A 17,881-nucleotide genomic window follows, 5' to 3' on the forward strand; every position below is an offset into this window, starting at 1 on the left:
ACAAAATAATTTCAGTCCATTCTAGTGTCTTATCGGAGGAGTTGAGAAACATCTCAAAATTATACTTATGCTTTAATGACCTAATAATGTTTCAAAACTGACCACCATATGCACACCCCCAATTTGGACAAAATAGTCCTAATAATTGACCCCTGGAAAAAGGTTTTGCTCTAACCTGCAGTCCAGAATCATCCCGATTAATAATAATAATAATAATAATCTAACTGTAATTTTTTTCTGGGCCCCTTTTCATTGGTATTGTTAACATGGCTTTGCTTTTCCTCATTAGATTCTATGTAGATACATTTTCAATCCATTCTATGTGGATTCACGAAGCCCCTCTAAAAGGCCAACCATAAGTTATTTATGTTTTTTCCTCTTTGTCATTGTTTGATTGCGGCAGTTGATCTCTGCCTAATAAAATCAAAATCATAAACACCTGTTGCTTTGCCAGAGGCTTCCTGTCTGTCAGCCCCTCATAGACCTCATTCCAACTGCCAGTTTATCCTTGTGTTGACAAGTAAGAGACCAACAACTGTGGCATCACCAAAACAAGCATTTTCCTAGAAGCAAGAGGTGCGAGGTACACAATACAGACCTTTGAGAAGGCAAAACAAGTTTCAATTTTAAGTGCTCCACTTTCTGAAGCTCATCCCAAAGAGATGAACCATGCTGGCATGCTAGCTCTTGTGAAAAAGAGGAAGAGGCCGGTTGAGGCTGGTGCTCAGGGTCAGGTAGAGGTCAAGTTCAAGGAGGTGACTCTGTATCTGGTGGAGAGGAAGATGGGCAGCAGTAGAAGGAACTTTCTGACCAGCCTGGCCAGGTCAAAAGGCTTTAGGGTGGAAGATGTCCTCAGGTAGGCCAACCAGCACACTGTAATTCTCAAGTCAAATATTTTTTAACGGTCAAATAAAGGTATCGATCGTGTTATGGTTGGCCCTATGTCATGTTTTTCCATAACCTCCTGGTCATAATGTTGTTGCTCTATGTCTGATTGTTTGAAGTTTCTTGGTTCCAAGCAATGTCATTGTGTATTAAGAAGGAATCGCCCACCAGCCACCACACAATAGCCTGTATAACAGGTGGGTTGTTCCACCTCAAAAAGCACAATAAAGACACAATTTTGACACCCACCATCGTTTATGTTGTTAGAAACAGTTAAGATTAGCATTCCTGGAACATTATTTTGTTGAAATAGAATTAAATATCTAAGAAATTAATTCAATTGATTGCACCCAAATTGGCTATTTTAATTTATAGGACTCATATATGAAATTGAATAAATATATTACCTAACATCCAATTTGGACCAAACAATGAGATAGACATGAGGAATCCAAAGAAATGGTCAAAAGCCACAAACACACCCACACCAATCTTGTATTCCACATTATTTTGTTACAGCCTGAACTGCATAATTAATTTTACAGGCAGAAAATGATCCCATCTTGTCTACCATATTTTGTTATGTAGACATTTGGAAAGTTTACTGACCAACTTGCTGTTTCCTTCAGGCCTGTTGTGAAAATGTTGTAGTCATATTCAAATGTTGGACGGCAAAAAAAATGGTCCAAATCGGATGTTAGGTACTATAATTATTAAATATTACCGTGCATTCGTATAGTATTCAGACCCTTTGGCTTTTTCCACATGTTGTTACTTACAGCTTTATTCTAAAATGGATGAAATAAAAAATGTTCCTCATCAATCTATACACATAACCCATAACGACAAAGCAAAAACAGCAACAAAAAAAACGTTTTTTATTCAACATTAAAAAACATAAATACCTTATTTACATAAGTATTCAGACCCTTTGCTTTAAGACTCGAAATTGAGCTCATGTTTCTACAACTTGGTTGTAAATTAAATTGATTGGACATGATTTGGAAAGACACACACCTGTCTGTATAAGGTCCCACAGTTGATAGTGCAAAACCAAGCCGTGAGGTTGAAGGAATTTTCCGTAGAGCTCTGAGACAGGATTGAGTCGAGAGACAGATCTGGGGAAGGGTACCAATACATTTCTGCAGCATTGAAGGATCCCAAAAACACAGCGGCCTCCATCATTATTAAATGGAAGAAGTTTGAAACTGCCAAGATACTTCCTAGAACTGTCCGCCCGGCTAAACTGAGCAATCGGGGGAGAAGGGCCTTGGTCAGGGAAGTGACCAAGAATCCGGTGGTTACTCTGACAGAGCTCCAGAGTTCCTCTGTGGAGATGGGAGAACCTTCCAGAAGGACAACCATCTCTGTAGCACTCAATCAATCAGGCCTTAATAGTAGAGTGACCAGACGGAAGCCACACCTCAGTAAAAGGCACATGATTGCCCAATTGGAGTTTGCCTAAAGGTCTCTGACCATGAGAGACAAGAGACCAAGATTGAACTATTTTGCCTGAATGCCAAGTGACACATCTGGAGGAAACCTGGGACCATCTCTACAGTGAAGCATGGTGGTGGCATGGTGGTAATCCATTTTAAAATAAGGCTGTAATTTAACAAAATGTGGAAAAATTCAAGGTGTCTAAATACTTTCCAAATACAATGTATATGAATCCTTCAAATGTAAAATGGCCAATTTGGGTGAAATCAATTAGCTTAATTTCTCAGAGGTCAAATTATATTTCAACAAAATAATGCTTCCGGGAATGCTTAACTTCTCTTCCTGACTACAGAAACTATTTCAGAAACATCTGAGATGGTGGGTGTCATGGCTTGCTGAATTGACGTGGAGCCAACAGCCAGCCACAGGTTCATTTAATGATCCATTGTGCCATAGCTGGGTGGCAGCGGTAGCTAGCGATACTGAGCTGATCAAGCTCAGCCAGGCAGATAGAGCTGTATAGGTCTGCCTGAGGGGCACCAGTGGGAGGAGGCGAACTGGGAGGCTGTAGAACAGAGCTGCTGCCAGCTCCGCATCACACCAGGCTGCGGATGATGGCAGCATTCCCAGAAACACAGCTTGAGCGCCTCTACGGTTACACTTGGCTTGATACAATTGTTTGAAACCAACCACAGGAAATAGGCCGTGTGTGCGCCTCGAACTGACATTCTGCCTAGCAGACAGTTTGATATCAGCGGCAGTTTTGATAACACCTCCCTAACACAGCCTTACACAAACAAGATATTCTCTTGAATGTTATACACACACACACACACACACACACACACACACACACACACACACACACACACACACACACACACACACACACACACACACACACACACACACACACACACACACACACACACACACACACACACACACACACACACACACACACACACACACACACACACACACACACACACACACACACACACACACACACACACACACACACACACACACGCAAACAGGCACACATTCATTGTTTGGTGCGGCTGAATGCTGTTTGTGAGGTGGATGAGAGGCACAAACCTTCATTTATAATTTATCAAGTGTGATCTGATCAGTTTAGCCACTTAGATAAATCCACCATTCTAATTTCAACTCTGAAACGCAAATACACAACACTTTAAGCATTATCAAGTTTTCTGAATTGTGAGTTTATCGTGGGAGTTTTGAGTGACCAGCTAGGTTGCGATTTTGGCTTTAGCTGCTGTGAAATTAATGGCATGTCGATAATTCTGTTATCGACACACACCTTCCGTAATCTTGATCTTGGATCTCCTAGTGGGATGCAGTAGGATGCAGTGTACACTCCAGTTAGCACAGGCGTCAGCGCTCCCTATCTGAACCCCATTGACTTTAGCCTGTCCTTGCTCACTGCGCTGGAGCTCAGGGTCCTACTGTTCCTGGGAACTCCAATCTGGTGCAGCAGGGCATGCTTGCTCATTTGCATATCTATCTGCCGTGCCATTTTATATTCACTGCTGGTCGCAAGTCAGAAAAATATCAGGATTTTGGCCTAGATTATAGGGGCTGTGTTTCTGTTTAGAGGGCAGTGAGTAAAATAGCTGTGAGGGAATGAGAGAGAGCATTCAGTTATTTATCCTTGAGAGAGCACTCTATTTTATTTATCCACCATGGCTAAATTCAGTACCAATATATCAATTTAAGCACAGAGTTGAATATCTACATCAGTCCACACACTCGATTGTGACATTTGGAAAGGCTTCCTGTTTTTTTGTTAGAATCAACAGATGGCGATTAATCTGAAGGACAATTTATTTTTCCTTTTTCTAAGAGGATGGGTTTCACCACTTCTTTGTCCGTAAATAACAATATTCAGTACACCACAATAACTTCTAAAGTTGATGTTGACAGTGTGTAGAATATTTTTTTCTCTCAGTTTGGTGATAATATAGTCATATTCTCACACCTGCGCAAAGATATTGAATGTGATTATATGCTCTATCCACTCATACTGTTTGTGTTATCTTTGATGAGCCTTACTCTGTTGCTGTTATTGTTGTGGAGCCTCTCTAAACCTGGTCTCAGCGGCAGGCCAACCAACCAACCAGTACACAGAGCAGTCAGACAGAGCATAAGATTCACTGCTGATTTGGCCAATTAGGCCTTTGCCTCTCTGCTGAAGTGACGCTCTGTTAGGCTGTTGGGATGTCCTAGGAGGGCCGTAAGGAGCCGTTCCGCTGTTTTACCTCAGCTAGGAGACAGGAGGAGAAGAAGGAGCATGGGGAGGATAATCATGCATGGACAGGTGCTCTGATTGGCTCATTGGTATGGTAGTTACACACTGGTGGAACAGAGAGGGTTTCCGGGTGGGAGAAAACCAGACACGTCTGTTGTGAGGATCCCTATGGAGCTGTGGGATACTCTAGGTCAGGGATGGGCAACTTTGAATGGGGTGGGTGCCATAAAACATCTGAACTCACCACGAGAGGCCGAAATTGCACCTTAAGATTTCTACTATTCTAACTCGCAACATTAAGTTTCCCAATCCTGCTGTAGGTGAATGCATATCTTTATGGATATCAATTGTGAATGCACATCACGCCTGGCTTGCCGGTCCTGACATTTTCCTTAGTCCTCAGCTCTCTGTAGCCACTGGACGACTCCTCCGCTAGCGATGTGTAGCCCCCACTTGTAACCACATCATAAGGTATTATACCTGCAGGCTTTATGTAAAGTTTTACTGTAATTTTACTGACCTGTGACTCCCTTCTTCCTGTTCCTTGTGCAGTGATGATGTCACACACGTGGTGGCGGAGGACAATCAGGCTGAGGTGTTGTGGGCATGGCTGATGGGACATGGTCTGAGGGATATCTCCAGAGTGGCTGTGCTGGATATCTCCTGGTTCACGGACAGCATGAGGGAGGGGAGACCTGTCAGAGTGGAGACCAGGCACTGTATTCAGGTGAGGGAACCTGTGGTCGGTGTGAGTGTATGTGGGCATTTACCGCTGTGTGTGTGTGTGTGTGTGTGTGTGTGTGTGTGTGTGTGTGTGTGTGTGTGTGTGTGTGTGTGTGTGTGTGTGTGTGTGTGTGTGTGTGTGTGTGTGTGTGTGTGTGTGTGTGTGTGTGTGTGTGTGTGTGTGTGTGTGTGTGTGTGTGTGTGTGTGTGTGTGTGTGGGTGTTGTGTTACACACAAATCCCCAAAATACAAGTAAAGTAATAAAGAAATATCAGGACGAGCAATGACAATGAGTCCGGAAAATAAATATATATGTATATGATGGTGTGTATAGACATTATGGACAGCATATGAATAGAAAATATGTGTACATCAGTAGTTGCGTAGGATGAGCCGTCGCTCTGGATAAGAGCGTCTGCTAAATGACTTAAATGTTAATGTTAATGTTAATACAGTATATACATATGAAATGGGTAAAAGAGTAAACATTACAAAAGTGATCAGTGTTCAATGACTATGTACATTGGGCAGCAGTCTCTAAGGTGCAGGGTTGAGTACAGGGTAGTAGGCTAGTAACAGTGACTAAAATTCAGGGCTGGGTGGAGGCCGGTTAGTGGTGACTATTTAACAGTCTGATGGCCTGGAGATGTGTATGTGTGTAGCGAGTGTGGATGTGTGTGTGTGTGTGCAAGAGAGTATATTTAGGAAAACAAAGGAAATACAGTATAGATACTGTAGTTCTGAAAAATACAGACAGAGGGTGAGTTGAATTAATTTGTCTGAGGAGTCACACACAATATAGGCCTCTCCCCCCACTGAAACCATTTGCTAGCAGATGGGCATCTTGGTGGGGCTGTTTGTAATACTGTAGTATTTTGTTAAAGATGCACTGACAAACTTTTGTATAATTTCAGCCAGTAGTTTTGAAAGTGGTGCTCATGAGCAAAAAGTAGTCTCCGTTTTTTGTGTACTAGTCATCCATTTAGCAAGATATGTTATGTCCTGCAAAATATATACACGTATATATCATTTAATATAATGTGTTATTCTTAATATCCTGGAGTGCACCTTTAATTGCTGCAGAAGACTACAACATGTCTGTGTGATTGGTGCATTGGAGTGTTAATTTTAGCTATGTTGATTGGTTCAAGTCTATATCATGGCCACTTGGCCCATGGTATTACACTACCGGTCAAAAGTTTTAGATCACCTACTCATTCAAGGGTTTTACTTTATTTTCTTTACTATTTTCTACATTGTAGAATAATAATGAAGACATCAACACTGTGAAATAACACATATGGAATCATGTAGTAACCAAAAAAGTGTTAAACATATGTGAAAAGGTGTCATCAAGGCAAAGGGTGGCTATTTGAACAATCTCAAATATAAAATACATTTGGATTTGTTTGATACTTTTGGCTACTACATGATTCCATGTGTTTTTTCATAGTTTTGATGTCTTCACTATGATTCTACAATTCATGTTTTAAATAAAGAAAAACCCTTTGAATGAGTAGGTGTTCTAAAACTTTTGACCGGTAGTGTCTGTCAAAGAGTCCCAGCCGGCATGAAATAGAACATCACAGTCCCACCTGCCTGTGGGGAATACAACCTGAGTGTACCTATGTTACCCCATTGCCTCACACCAAAATCTTGACATTTTTCAAACGCAATTTTCTTGTCTGCTTGTTTTAGTCATTTAAAAACAACATTTATGAAAAGCACAACATGTCTAAAGATGACTTTTCAACATTGCCTGCTCCCGAGCATTCTGACTATTTAGAAAAACATAATATTGTATGGCTTACCTCATGCCCCTTTTAATGACAGTGCTAGTGAGTGCTAGCTAGCTACCAAGACCAACAACACAAACAATTGGACTGTACAGCTACAAGTAGTGAGTGGAGTTACAAACGGACTATACTAAACAAGTTAAATGTCTTACCTGTGATTCCACACATAGTGTAGCCTACTTGTACACTGGGTCCCCACATTTCCCGCTCACCCACAATAAATAGCTTGAAGCCACCAGGCTCTTCTCGCATGCTATATTTCCCTATGCGGGAGCATTACTAACCACAGGTCAGGATTCTTGACCTGGATACGTGTACATTGAACAACAAAGCAGCTTTTTTGTCATGCTTTGTTATTTCTGTATGACAAAACATGTTCAACTAAGTTGCTTCTTTTATAATGTGGGGACAATGTTTTCCCAATTTGTGGGCGTGGTCAAGGGGATTTTCTTCTTATTAGTGAATATTGACTCGGAGTACAGCGCAGACATGTTTTATGTTTGCCTGCTAAGAGCCAGTGTTCATTTAAATCCAGTTTGACCCGTTCTATCCATTTCCATGGCAATTCCAAATGAAAATAATACATTACGTTTGGTTGGTTGGAACTCAGTTTTAGGGCAACAAGACTAGGTGTGCGACTCGTTTCTGCTATCTGAGATTATACATTTATCAAAAATGGACGTCTACATTCAGCAAATACTCCAGTATTTCCCATGGAAAGGGACAGGGACAGGATCCTCCTGGTCCGGAGGTCTCCTCCACACAGAATACCACCTCAACTCCACCAAGCCCACTTTCTCAGGCATCCTCTGCTATAGGGAGGTGAGGTAGCCTGAGTTCACCGTAAGTGCCACCCTACTACAGTATCCACACTGTTAAAACCCATTCTGTTATCAGGTTTCCATACATTCGTTTTATGCGGGTAAAGTACATATCAGATAAAACATTTCATGACAGGCCTGATAGAAACAACAAATTTGCCGGGACACTTTCCAAATGTCGACAAGACAAAATATGCTAGACAAGGTGGGATCTTTTTGTCAGTAAAATTATTTATGCTAGAAATGGCGGTGGAAACAATTTTATGCTCAAAGATTGATTTAATAACCATCATATTGAAGTAAACTTTGTAGTGTGAATTAGTCCATGAAAGAATGATGTTGGAGAAGGAGAGACAGATAGTAAAATGCAACCTTGAACATACTGAGTCAATTTTCTCAACGACATTTGCAATAATACTAATTACCATATGGTAACTGATTAGTCGGTATGTCACTGGTGACGCTCAATAAAGGAGTAATAAAATATGAAATCCTTATCTAAAGTTAATTAATTTAATGCTAACAGATATTAAGGGGGAGCTTTATTGTGTCGGTGTGTGCGTGTGTGTGTGTGTGTTTGTGTGTATGTACGTGTGTGCATGTGCGTGTTTGTGTTTGCGCATTGGTGTGTGTCTGGGTGTGGGTGTGTCAAAGAGAGGAATTGTAGAGAGAACACTTAACTTTCTCTAGCCTCCGCTCACATTAAGACATTTCAGTTTGCTTGACAGCGGCAGAAGGATCCCCCGTATTGCTGTTGCATGTCAAATAGACCCATCGGCGTAACATCAGGACTCGGAGCTCGCTCCTAACCAAAACACAGATTTGTTTCTGCTGGAAGGCACTGTGGAGGCATCTACAACAGAATAAAGAAATAGACTGTCTGGTTCTTCTCTTCTTCCTACCATAACTGGGCACAAATGTGATTCGAAATCATTTCAAATACTTTAGCTGGGCTGGATGGAGCTTGCCTGGCGTAATAAAAACCAATAGAAAGACCCAAAATGTGCAAACCCAGTCCATCGGACACTTCAGACAACCTAAAGCAAATAAAGTATTTGAAATATTTCAAATAGTATTTTGAACCCAGTTCCGCTTCCCACCAACCTCATCACAAAAGGGCTTGCAAGTCTGCCTTTCTGACGACATTATGCAAAGATATGACGAGTGTGTGCCAAAGCTATGCAGCAACGGATATGAAAATGCCTATTTCCCATTCCTGCGCAGCCATTCGTGCTATTCCATATGAAATGCTCAAATCTGGCCCATCAATAGATTACTGGTGGCTATGTCATCATGAAGCTGAGCTAATGATGCAATGTTAACGTTTATCGACCTGTCTCCTAAGGTAACCACAAGCCTCTTTTAATGCTTATCCCGTGATGTATCCCTATTCTAAATTGCACAAGGCAATACACCATGTCATTTACGTGTGCCACGCTTCCAGTAGAGAGTTATAAATCTATTTAAGAGCCTTGTGTGGAGAGACAATATTCTCAGAGCTGGCTTTGCTAACACTTTTGCCTCAGGGTCTTCCTAACACTATAAAAACATTATGCGTTTTACAACCATAAATATTTCACCCTGTACCCTGCACAGTGTGTCTGAAGGGAATTTGACCTATTAAAAAACTATTGAAATGTAATATTTCTGTTAGGTACTTACCAGTAGGAAAACATACACTGAGTATAGAAAACACTAGGAACATCTTCCTAATATTGAGTTGCACCCCTTTTGCCCTTAGAACAGCCTCAATTCCTCGGGGCATGGACTCTACGTCGGAAGCAGGATACTGGCCCATGTTGACTCCAATGCTTCCCAAAGTTGTGTTAAGTTGGCTGCATGTCCTTTGGTGGTGGACCTTTCTTGATACACAAGGGGATCTGTAAATGTGTGCCATTCACCCTCTGAATGGCACACATACACAATCCATGTCTCAATTGTCTCAAGGTTTAAAAATCCTTTAAATCCTCCTGTTCATCTACACTGATTGAAGTGGATTTAACAAGTGACATCAATAAGGGATCATAGCTTTCACCTGGATTCACCTGGTCAGTCTATGTCATGGAAAGAGCAGAGCACTGTTTTGTACACTCCATAATTGTATTTACTGATATCAATAATTAGAATTTTTTATTTCAAAGTATTTATCAATATTTTTTAAAAATATATATTTTTTATATAAAATATTATATGATAATCACCTTCACGGGGCGGGATTACATTTGCATGCTCTTACATATGGTCGCTAGTGAAAGTATATGCACACCTTGCACAGTTTTCTCATTTAGTACATTTGATTGCTTTTCCTGTAGAACTACACAACCTACTCATATTTTTCAAAGTGAAAGTCAAATTATATTTAATAAAAATAAATGTTTTTAAGATATTAAAGTGTTTTGATTGTGTATGTCTTCACACCCCAGAGATAATTGGTGGAATCACCTTTGGCAGCCATGACAACTGTGAACATTTTTGAATAAGATTCTACTAACCTTGCACAACACTTAGGGCAACATATCTATTGTTTTTGTCAAAATTACTCAAGCTAAGTACATTTGGTTGTGATCATTGATGAACAACAATATTCTAACATACTCCACAGCCACTATTGGTAACAAGCATACCCATAACATGATGCTGCCAACACAATACTCATCTTATTCAAAATGATTCACACCTGTAATGGCTGGCAATTGTGCTTCAACCAAGTATTAACAATGGCCAGGCTGCCGGAAAACGTGTGGCGAGGAGGCATTTGCCCCAGCACTTTTCAACGTACTTTATTATGTATAAAATACAGTACATCGACACAAATAATTAAAAAGAGGGGCAAAGTAAGTTTTTGTTGTTGTCGATTTGCCTCATGGTGAACACACAATTTCTCTGTTCTTCACATTGGAGTGCTGCTGCAGGCTTTGTGTGTGTCTGACCAATCAAATTCAAGGAAAGTGCAGGTCTCTGAAGGTCCACTCTCCACTTTCCTCAAAGTATTTATTTAGCAAGCGTGATGAAACATCACTCCAGGCACCTAAACATTAGTGATCTGACATGCTGTATTGTATGGAAATTATAATTTTTTTTTCATTCTGATCAACTGTAGGCTACGAACAACAGCAGCTGCATAGTCTAGCCTGCTATGCACCCTGTCCCTCTGGCCAGGGTAAACAAAGCAATAACGTTGTGTAGGCCTAGTTATAGGCCATTTGTTTGTGAGAAAATGTGGAGGGGATCAAATTTGGTTTATATTCAAACTTGAGCTGACTAAGCTATCTAGACTTTTTCAATCCAAAATGATGAACTGGAATTAATCAAAAAGCACAATAGCTGACATAGACGGTGTGTTGACTTTTATTTAGGCCTACAGTTGCATAAGGCAGGACTACGCGGTGCAAACCTGCTTAAAGCAAGCTCAGCCCTGTGAGTTTTCAGGGAATTCAGGGAAGAGGGATTTGTGACAAAACTTTACTACAACTAGTCTTTTTTTTTTACTGAGGATTTTTTTTAGACCTGTTGTAAACCAAGGTTTACAGAACCCATCTGCTGCTTTCTTATGTGGTTTAACTAAGGGAAAGCAGTGGTGAAATATAGAATTGGACAATGTGAGGAAATTCTAGTAATAAACATTTCCCCATGAAATATCAACGTCTTAAAGTGCTCACAATTACTTTTGTTGAAGATTCTGGCTTTAATCATTCCCATATGTTCATTTCCAGCTGGCAGAGATAAGTGGAACATTGTGAAGTGCTCAGAAAAGTCAGTATAAAGGGAACCTGTACTAGCCACATTATTTAATGAATATGCACAAATATTTTCAATAAAGGTGCAGATGAACTGATCAATCTTTTGGGTTTATAGACGAGGGGACACAGATGGCTGGGGTATAAAGTATTCAAAAAGCCAGATGTCAGTGAGGGGTTCATCACTTTTAAATACGTTTAAGTTGTAATCAGCCAATAGAAAACCCATTTTATCTTCATTATTAATCAAATCCAAAGTTGATGCAAGGTTATCAATGAAACTACCAATAAACTATTTACCAGAGAGAATTTCTATGAAAAGAGATTCATCATCACTGTTATCAGATGTAAGTGCGAGGTTCTCTTTAACAAAGAGTTGAAAACGTTTATGAACAAAAATGGACACTCCTCCTCCGACTCTTGAGGTTCTATAGTGGTGAACAGCATTATACGGAGATGTGATAAAACCATGGTTGTCTCTTCAGTTAACCATCTTTCTGAAAGGGCAACAAAGGAAAATGAATGATTGAGAGAAGACAGATAATGAAGAAGGTGGTCACTATTTTTAAGAATACTGTAACGTTCATCGTCCTCGTCTGAGGAGTATGAAGGACCGGAGGACCAATGCGCAGCGTGGTACGTGTTCATGATGAATTTATTAAACACAGAACACTAAAACAAAAATAACAAAGAGAATGACACGAAACGAAACAGTCCTGTCTGGTGACATACACAAAGACATAAAACAATCACCCATGAAACACAGGTGGGAAAAGGCTACCTAAGTATGATTCTCAATCAGAGACAACTAACGACACCTGCCTCTGATTGAGAACCATACCAGGCCAAAACGCAAAACACAACATAGAAAAACGAACATAGACAACCCACCCCAACTCACGCCCTGACCAACCTAAAACAAAGACATAACAAAAGAACTAAAGTCAGAACGTGACCAATACTGCGAACGTTCAAATGAAAGTTAGAAAATAAGCTTGTCTTGGAATTAGATAAACTGCTATACAGGTTGTTAAATTGCTTAGCATTATAGTAAGCACAAGTGATCAAATAATTTCTGGTAAATTTCAGGAAATTTGAATCTGTATCAAAACAGTCATTATATTTATTGTTCTCCATTAATATCTAATGGGTTTTTACATCCTCAATTCCATCGATTAAAATGTTAATGCGCCTCGATCTGTTTTCGAGGTAGTCTCCTTTGGAAGAGTGCTTGTCATGTGTTGTTTGGAAATTTGCGGAATCCTCAGACATGGTTTTGAATGCGGTCTGGCAGGTGACATTCGTGACCTTTATCTACTCCACCTCCGACAGCGTTATTTCCAAACTGTGTTTAAATTCCATTACAGATCATCAACCCTTTGTGTGTAGAATCCAAAAAGAGTTGCAGGAAGGACCTGGAGCTGCAGGAAGGACCTGGTTTTCCTGCAGATCTATTAGATATTTATAGAACTATTTTTGTTGAATCCAAAAAGAGCTGCAGGAAGGACTTAAAGTGATTTTCCTGCAGATCTATTAGATCTTTATAGAACTCTTTTTGTTGATTGAGTAGTTCATGGAGTGTAGTGCTTAATACGTATTCCTCTTTCGCATTGAGCTTTGCAGCGTTTTTTGTGTTAGCCATGCTACAAGCTTGTTATGAGCTAAAAAGAGTTTGCGAACACAACCAACCCACACCCCACCTCCCAAAAACAAGCTCCGCCAGTGAAATGGCAAACACACTCAAGCAACACACACTTGCACCAGTGAGATCACACTTGCACCAGTGAGATTACACATGCACCAGTGAGATTACACATGCACCAGTGAGATTACACATGCACCAGTGAGATCACACATGCACGATAAACAGTGAGAAAGCGTAGAACTTGCTCACTGTATGGATCCCGGCTGCACTTACCTAAACGAGCGGGAGATTACCAACTCGCATGTTAGTGTTGCGGATACAAGCAGTAATGCGGGGCAGTAAGCCAAAACACAGGTCAAATATGCTTGGGAGAGACAATGGTAGGAGTATTTTCTTACCCATGGAATGAGCAGCATGAACGAGCAGAGTGAACGAGTATCGTCCAATGTAGTTATTGATATACAAATATGAAATTATTGACATAAAAAAATGCAATTAATATATGTTAAAACGGCTTTCCATCCTACAGTGGCTGTTTTGCGTAAGTGGAGTGGGATGTGGAATAGGTGATGGTGAGAGCAAGGAGAGAGGAGACAGTGAGTGAAAGATTGTGGGAATGGTTGCAAGATTTGAAAGAGATGCGTAAGGTGTCTCTGTGAACACAGAGCCACCTGTTATCCCTGTGCAGTGGCTGTAATCAATCTTCTGTTTAGGAGGAGCTAGTGCCCCCTCCCGTAGGAGTGGATGCCTCTGTGACCCCTAACCCTAGTTGGCGGCCCGAACACACCTCTCTGTCTGTGTGGATACCACTAGTCTGTGTAGACACACACACACAGGCGTTCACAGCCCCGTTCACATGCCCACACAAACATTTAGTCAGAGGATTAAAATACCGCAAAGGCAGAAAAAAAATGATTTTCTGATCTGTATAGGAGAGGTGAAATTAAGTTTCACTTTTGATTGGCATAAAATCTGGTGCCATGAATATATATTCAGAGCTATTCAATGTTTTTTCTTTTAAGAACAGGAGAGCCCTCTGGCTCGGGAATAACTGATGATTTTCTTTTGTATCCCTTACTGATTTATTCCGTCATTCAGTGTGACAGAACCTGAGAGATGCCAAGCCCCTTTTCATGATCTTCCTTTTAACGCCCCTGTTCTTTCTTTAAACGTATCTCCGTCAACACAGCATGGTGGCATTACCTCCTTACGATTCTTCTCTGTCACCATGTTCCGGAGCCACTAGGTCATTTTCACAGACACAATGTGCCATTGTAGATGTCTCATTGTCTGCGCGAACATTAATATTACATCTGTCATCCTTTTGATACATCACACGTGGACAATTTCTTCTTAGGAAATGAAACAGCAATTTACGAGAGGCACATTGGATTATGGGTTTGCAAGAATTCTTTATGTGTTACAGGTTAGCTGGAGTAATGGACTTGGATGCCACCAGACTGTATGATGAGTGCCATTAGACTGTTGCCTTGGTGACATGGGGACTGGGATATTCTCAACCTCTTTTATTGTTGTTCAGCTTTCAGAACTCATAACAATTTCATGTAACTTTTTGAAATCCCCTTTTGTCACATTTTGCATGGCTGATGCGGTGACTTATCATTGGATTGCTGGTGAACATCACTCCCACTGGAGCAAGTATTTCCCGATGATTTAAAAGACATTTTTTTATTTGATTTTTTTTTACACAGAACACACCCACAGGGACAGACGGTTCTCCACCCACTGCTGTGGCCAATGTTTCTCAATACGCATGTCAGAGGCGGACGACCACGGAAAATCACAACAAGATATTCACAGTAAGGAAAAACAGAACACACCCCCATACAAGCACACCTTCTCAATTGCATGTCCCTATCTCTGTCTTTGTGAGGCTCATTGCTCCCACAAAGCATCCATCCTAACCAGTTGTGCTCTGATTGGGGTCTCTTCCTTCACACACCAATGCACCGACGCTGACCCCAATCAGATAAATTAACCTACAAATGAGAAGCATCTGCAGGTAGGCCATGATGAAGGCAGAACAGCTGAGGTGCCCACGAGGACTGACACAGGCTGGTATGGGCTGACCCTGAGGCGAGGCACGCCAGACTGAGATGGGCACTTGACGTAAAGCATCTCACCAAAAATGACGGATCTGTCTCTACGCCATCTGGCCATCGGGCAGCTAGTGGCCAATTCCAGAGGAAAGAGGGATGGGGGGGGGGGGGGGAGGATGTGAGGGAGTGTGAAGGCTGGTTTACAGTCCGTCTATCGGCATGTCTGTAAACAGCACAAAAAAAAACATGAGTTTTAAAAATGAATTTGGTAAATGTCAACCTTGCAAGCCAGGCAACTTAAAGCAATTTTCTAAATAATGTTTTGGTTCATTGCTAGCTAGTTTTCTAGCTAGCTGGCTAGTCAGTTCATATAATGAACAGAGTATATGATGACGTATTTACTTTAGCTACTTTTGATTAATTATTACAAGAAAATAAACCCCAAGTACATAATTATTTACAAAGTAATGGCACATTTACAGAAAAGAGCTTACTACTACAGTGTGACGAAATAAAAGGTCATTCTATCAGAGAATTTTAGAACTCCTTGTCACAAGAGGATTTGTTCTAGTTGCTGTAGCAGTCCGGCAACCACGACAACGGATGTTGCGACAGTCGCAGATACTTTTTTCATGTCTGTGCGACAAGGAAACAAACAGTTGCAGCAACGGTCTAAAGACATTCCACTGGAATGACCAGCGATACTTGTCGCATTCTTGTTGTCTACAGACATGTCGTTAGACCAAGTATAAACTAGCCTTAATACTCCAGCTTGCCATTGCTTTGTGTGGCGTAACGTTTATTGACACAATAACAATGCCGCCTTCTCACAAACATTTAAAAAATATATGTTTTCAGATTATTCTCATTACCAGTTTTTAATTATTTCTGCCAGTGTGTAATATAGTCTTTATGTGCACAGTGAGGGCTGTTTTGCTGACAGTCCAAGATGATCAAAGCACTTCAAATTAAGATAAAGTTACTTGGAGTTAGGGAATACCTGAGAGATACTCTATGGAAGCGTAGTGTATCAACACAAATCAAATCACATTTTATTTGTCCCCATGTGCCGAAGACAACAGGTGTAGACCTTACAGTGAAATGGTTACTTACAAGCCAAGGTCAATGCAAATAGTCTTATGACTTGGAGATAGAAGCTGTTAAGAAGCCTTGTGGACCTAGACTTGGTGCTCCGGTATCGTTTTCCGTGCGTTAGAAGAGAGAACAGTCTATGGCTAGGGTGGCTGGAGTGTTTGGCAATTTTTGGGCCTTCCTCTGACACAGGCTGGTATAGAGGTCCTGGATGGCAGGAACTTTTGCCCCAGTGATGTATTTGGCCGTACGTACTACCTTCTGTAGTGCCTTACGGTTGGAGGCCGAACACTTGCCATACCAGGTGGTGATGCAACCAGTCAGGATGCTCTCGATGGTGCAGCTGTAGAACTTCTGACTACCGCTGATCTGATCTCAAACTTCCAGTGGGGCTTGGTGTGTGGGAGGTTGGTGCTTGGTGATGAAGAGTTCCTCCAAGCCTTATTAAGCAGAGCTTACTGGGAGCATATGGAGACATCTGTTTCATAATGACTTTCACTTCTCCCTGACTGACTACACATGCAGACTCTCACACTTGCACACATATTCATGTGACATGTTCATGCCACCCACACACACACACACCCACCCACACAGACAGACAGACCGAGACAGACACTTGAGTGCTCGGTTCCCCTTCCCTTGTTCCTTTCCACTGCATTAGCTCTGTAATCACCAGTCTCCCTTCACTCCTCATCAGGCTGATGTTTCACTCATTATTCCACTTCAACATACATCACTCACAAGTGTTATTTGAGATAATTATTGTAATGTCAGTTCAACCTGTGGCTGTGGAGAAGAGACAGAAGTAATTAAACTAAATCCTAATATCCTGGGAGCATTAGGGTTAAAGACCAGGGAGGTCTGGTGAAATATCAAAGAGCCTGAATGAACTACAGCACCTAGAATGTTTCTCTACAAGGATGAACACATCTAAAAGGTGTGGAGATATACAGTGTGGTCTGAAATTATTGACACCCTTGATAAAGATGAAAAACAATTGTTTAACAAGTAATATTTTTTTCTCTCAAAAAGGTAGGGGTCAAAATGATTGACACCCCTGTTTTCAATACCTCACTTGAGGATAATGGCACTGAGCCTTTTCAAAAAGGTTTGATAAGTTGGAGAACAGAATCCTTCCATATCCGTGATATCCTTCGTTTGCAATTATGGACTTCCCTCTTCATTTCAAACCACATGTTTGCAATGGGTTTCATGTCCGGAGACTGAGATGGCCATTGCTAAATGTTGATTTTATGTTCAATTAACCATTTCTTTGTGGATGTTGATATGTGGCTTGGGGTTCTTGTCTAGCTGGAAGATCCACTTGCAGTCAAGTTTCAGCCAGAAAAAAAACAGATTTTTGGCTAAAATAACCAGGTACTGGGTAAAGCTCATGATGCAGAA

At 41.0% G+C, this 17,881-nt stretch overlaps 1 protein-coding gene across 2 annotated transcripts in view; it reads left to right on the forward strand.

Annotated features, from left to right (window-relative positions):
• Positions 1-662: 662 nt before the first annotated feature.
• Positions 663-17,881, forward strand: part of LOC124037185 (DNA nucleotidylexotransferase) — a 143,414-nt gene continuing 126,195 nt past the window's right edge. For both annotated transcript variants that reach the window (XM_046351855.1, XM_046351854.1), the window contains exons 1-3: positions 663-856; positions 5,153-5,327; positions 15,035-15,142. In XM_046351855.1, coding sequence (XP_046207811.1) covers positions 663-856; positions 5,153-5,327; positions 15,035-15,142 — 477 coding nt within the window. The remainder of the gene's footprint in view (positions 857-5,152; positions 5,328-15,034; positions 15,143-17,881) is intronic.

The sequence above is a fragment of the Oncorhynchus gorbuscha genome, linkage group LG06, assembly GCF_021184085.1.
Source record: "Oncorhynchus gorbuscha isolate QuinsamMale2020 ecotype Even-year linkage group LG06, OgorEven_v1.0, whole genome shotgun sequence".
Taxonomy (NCBI): Eukaryota; Metazoa; Chordata; class Actinopteri; order Salmoniformes; family Salmonidae; genus Oncorhynchus; species Oncorhynchus gorbuscha.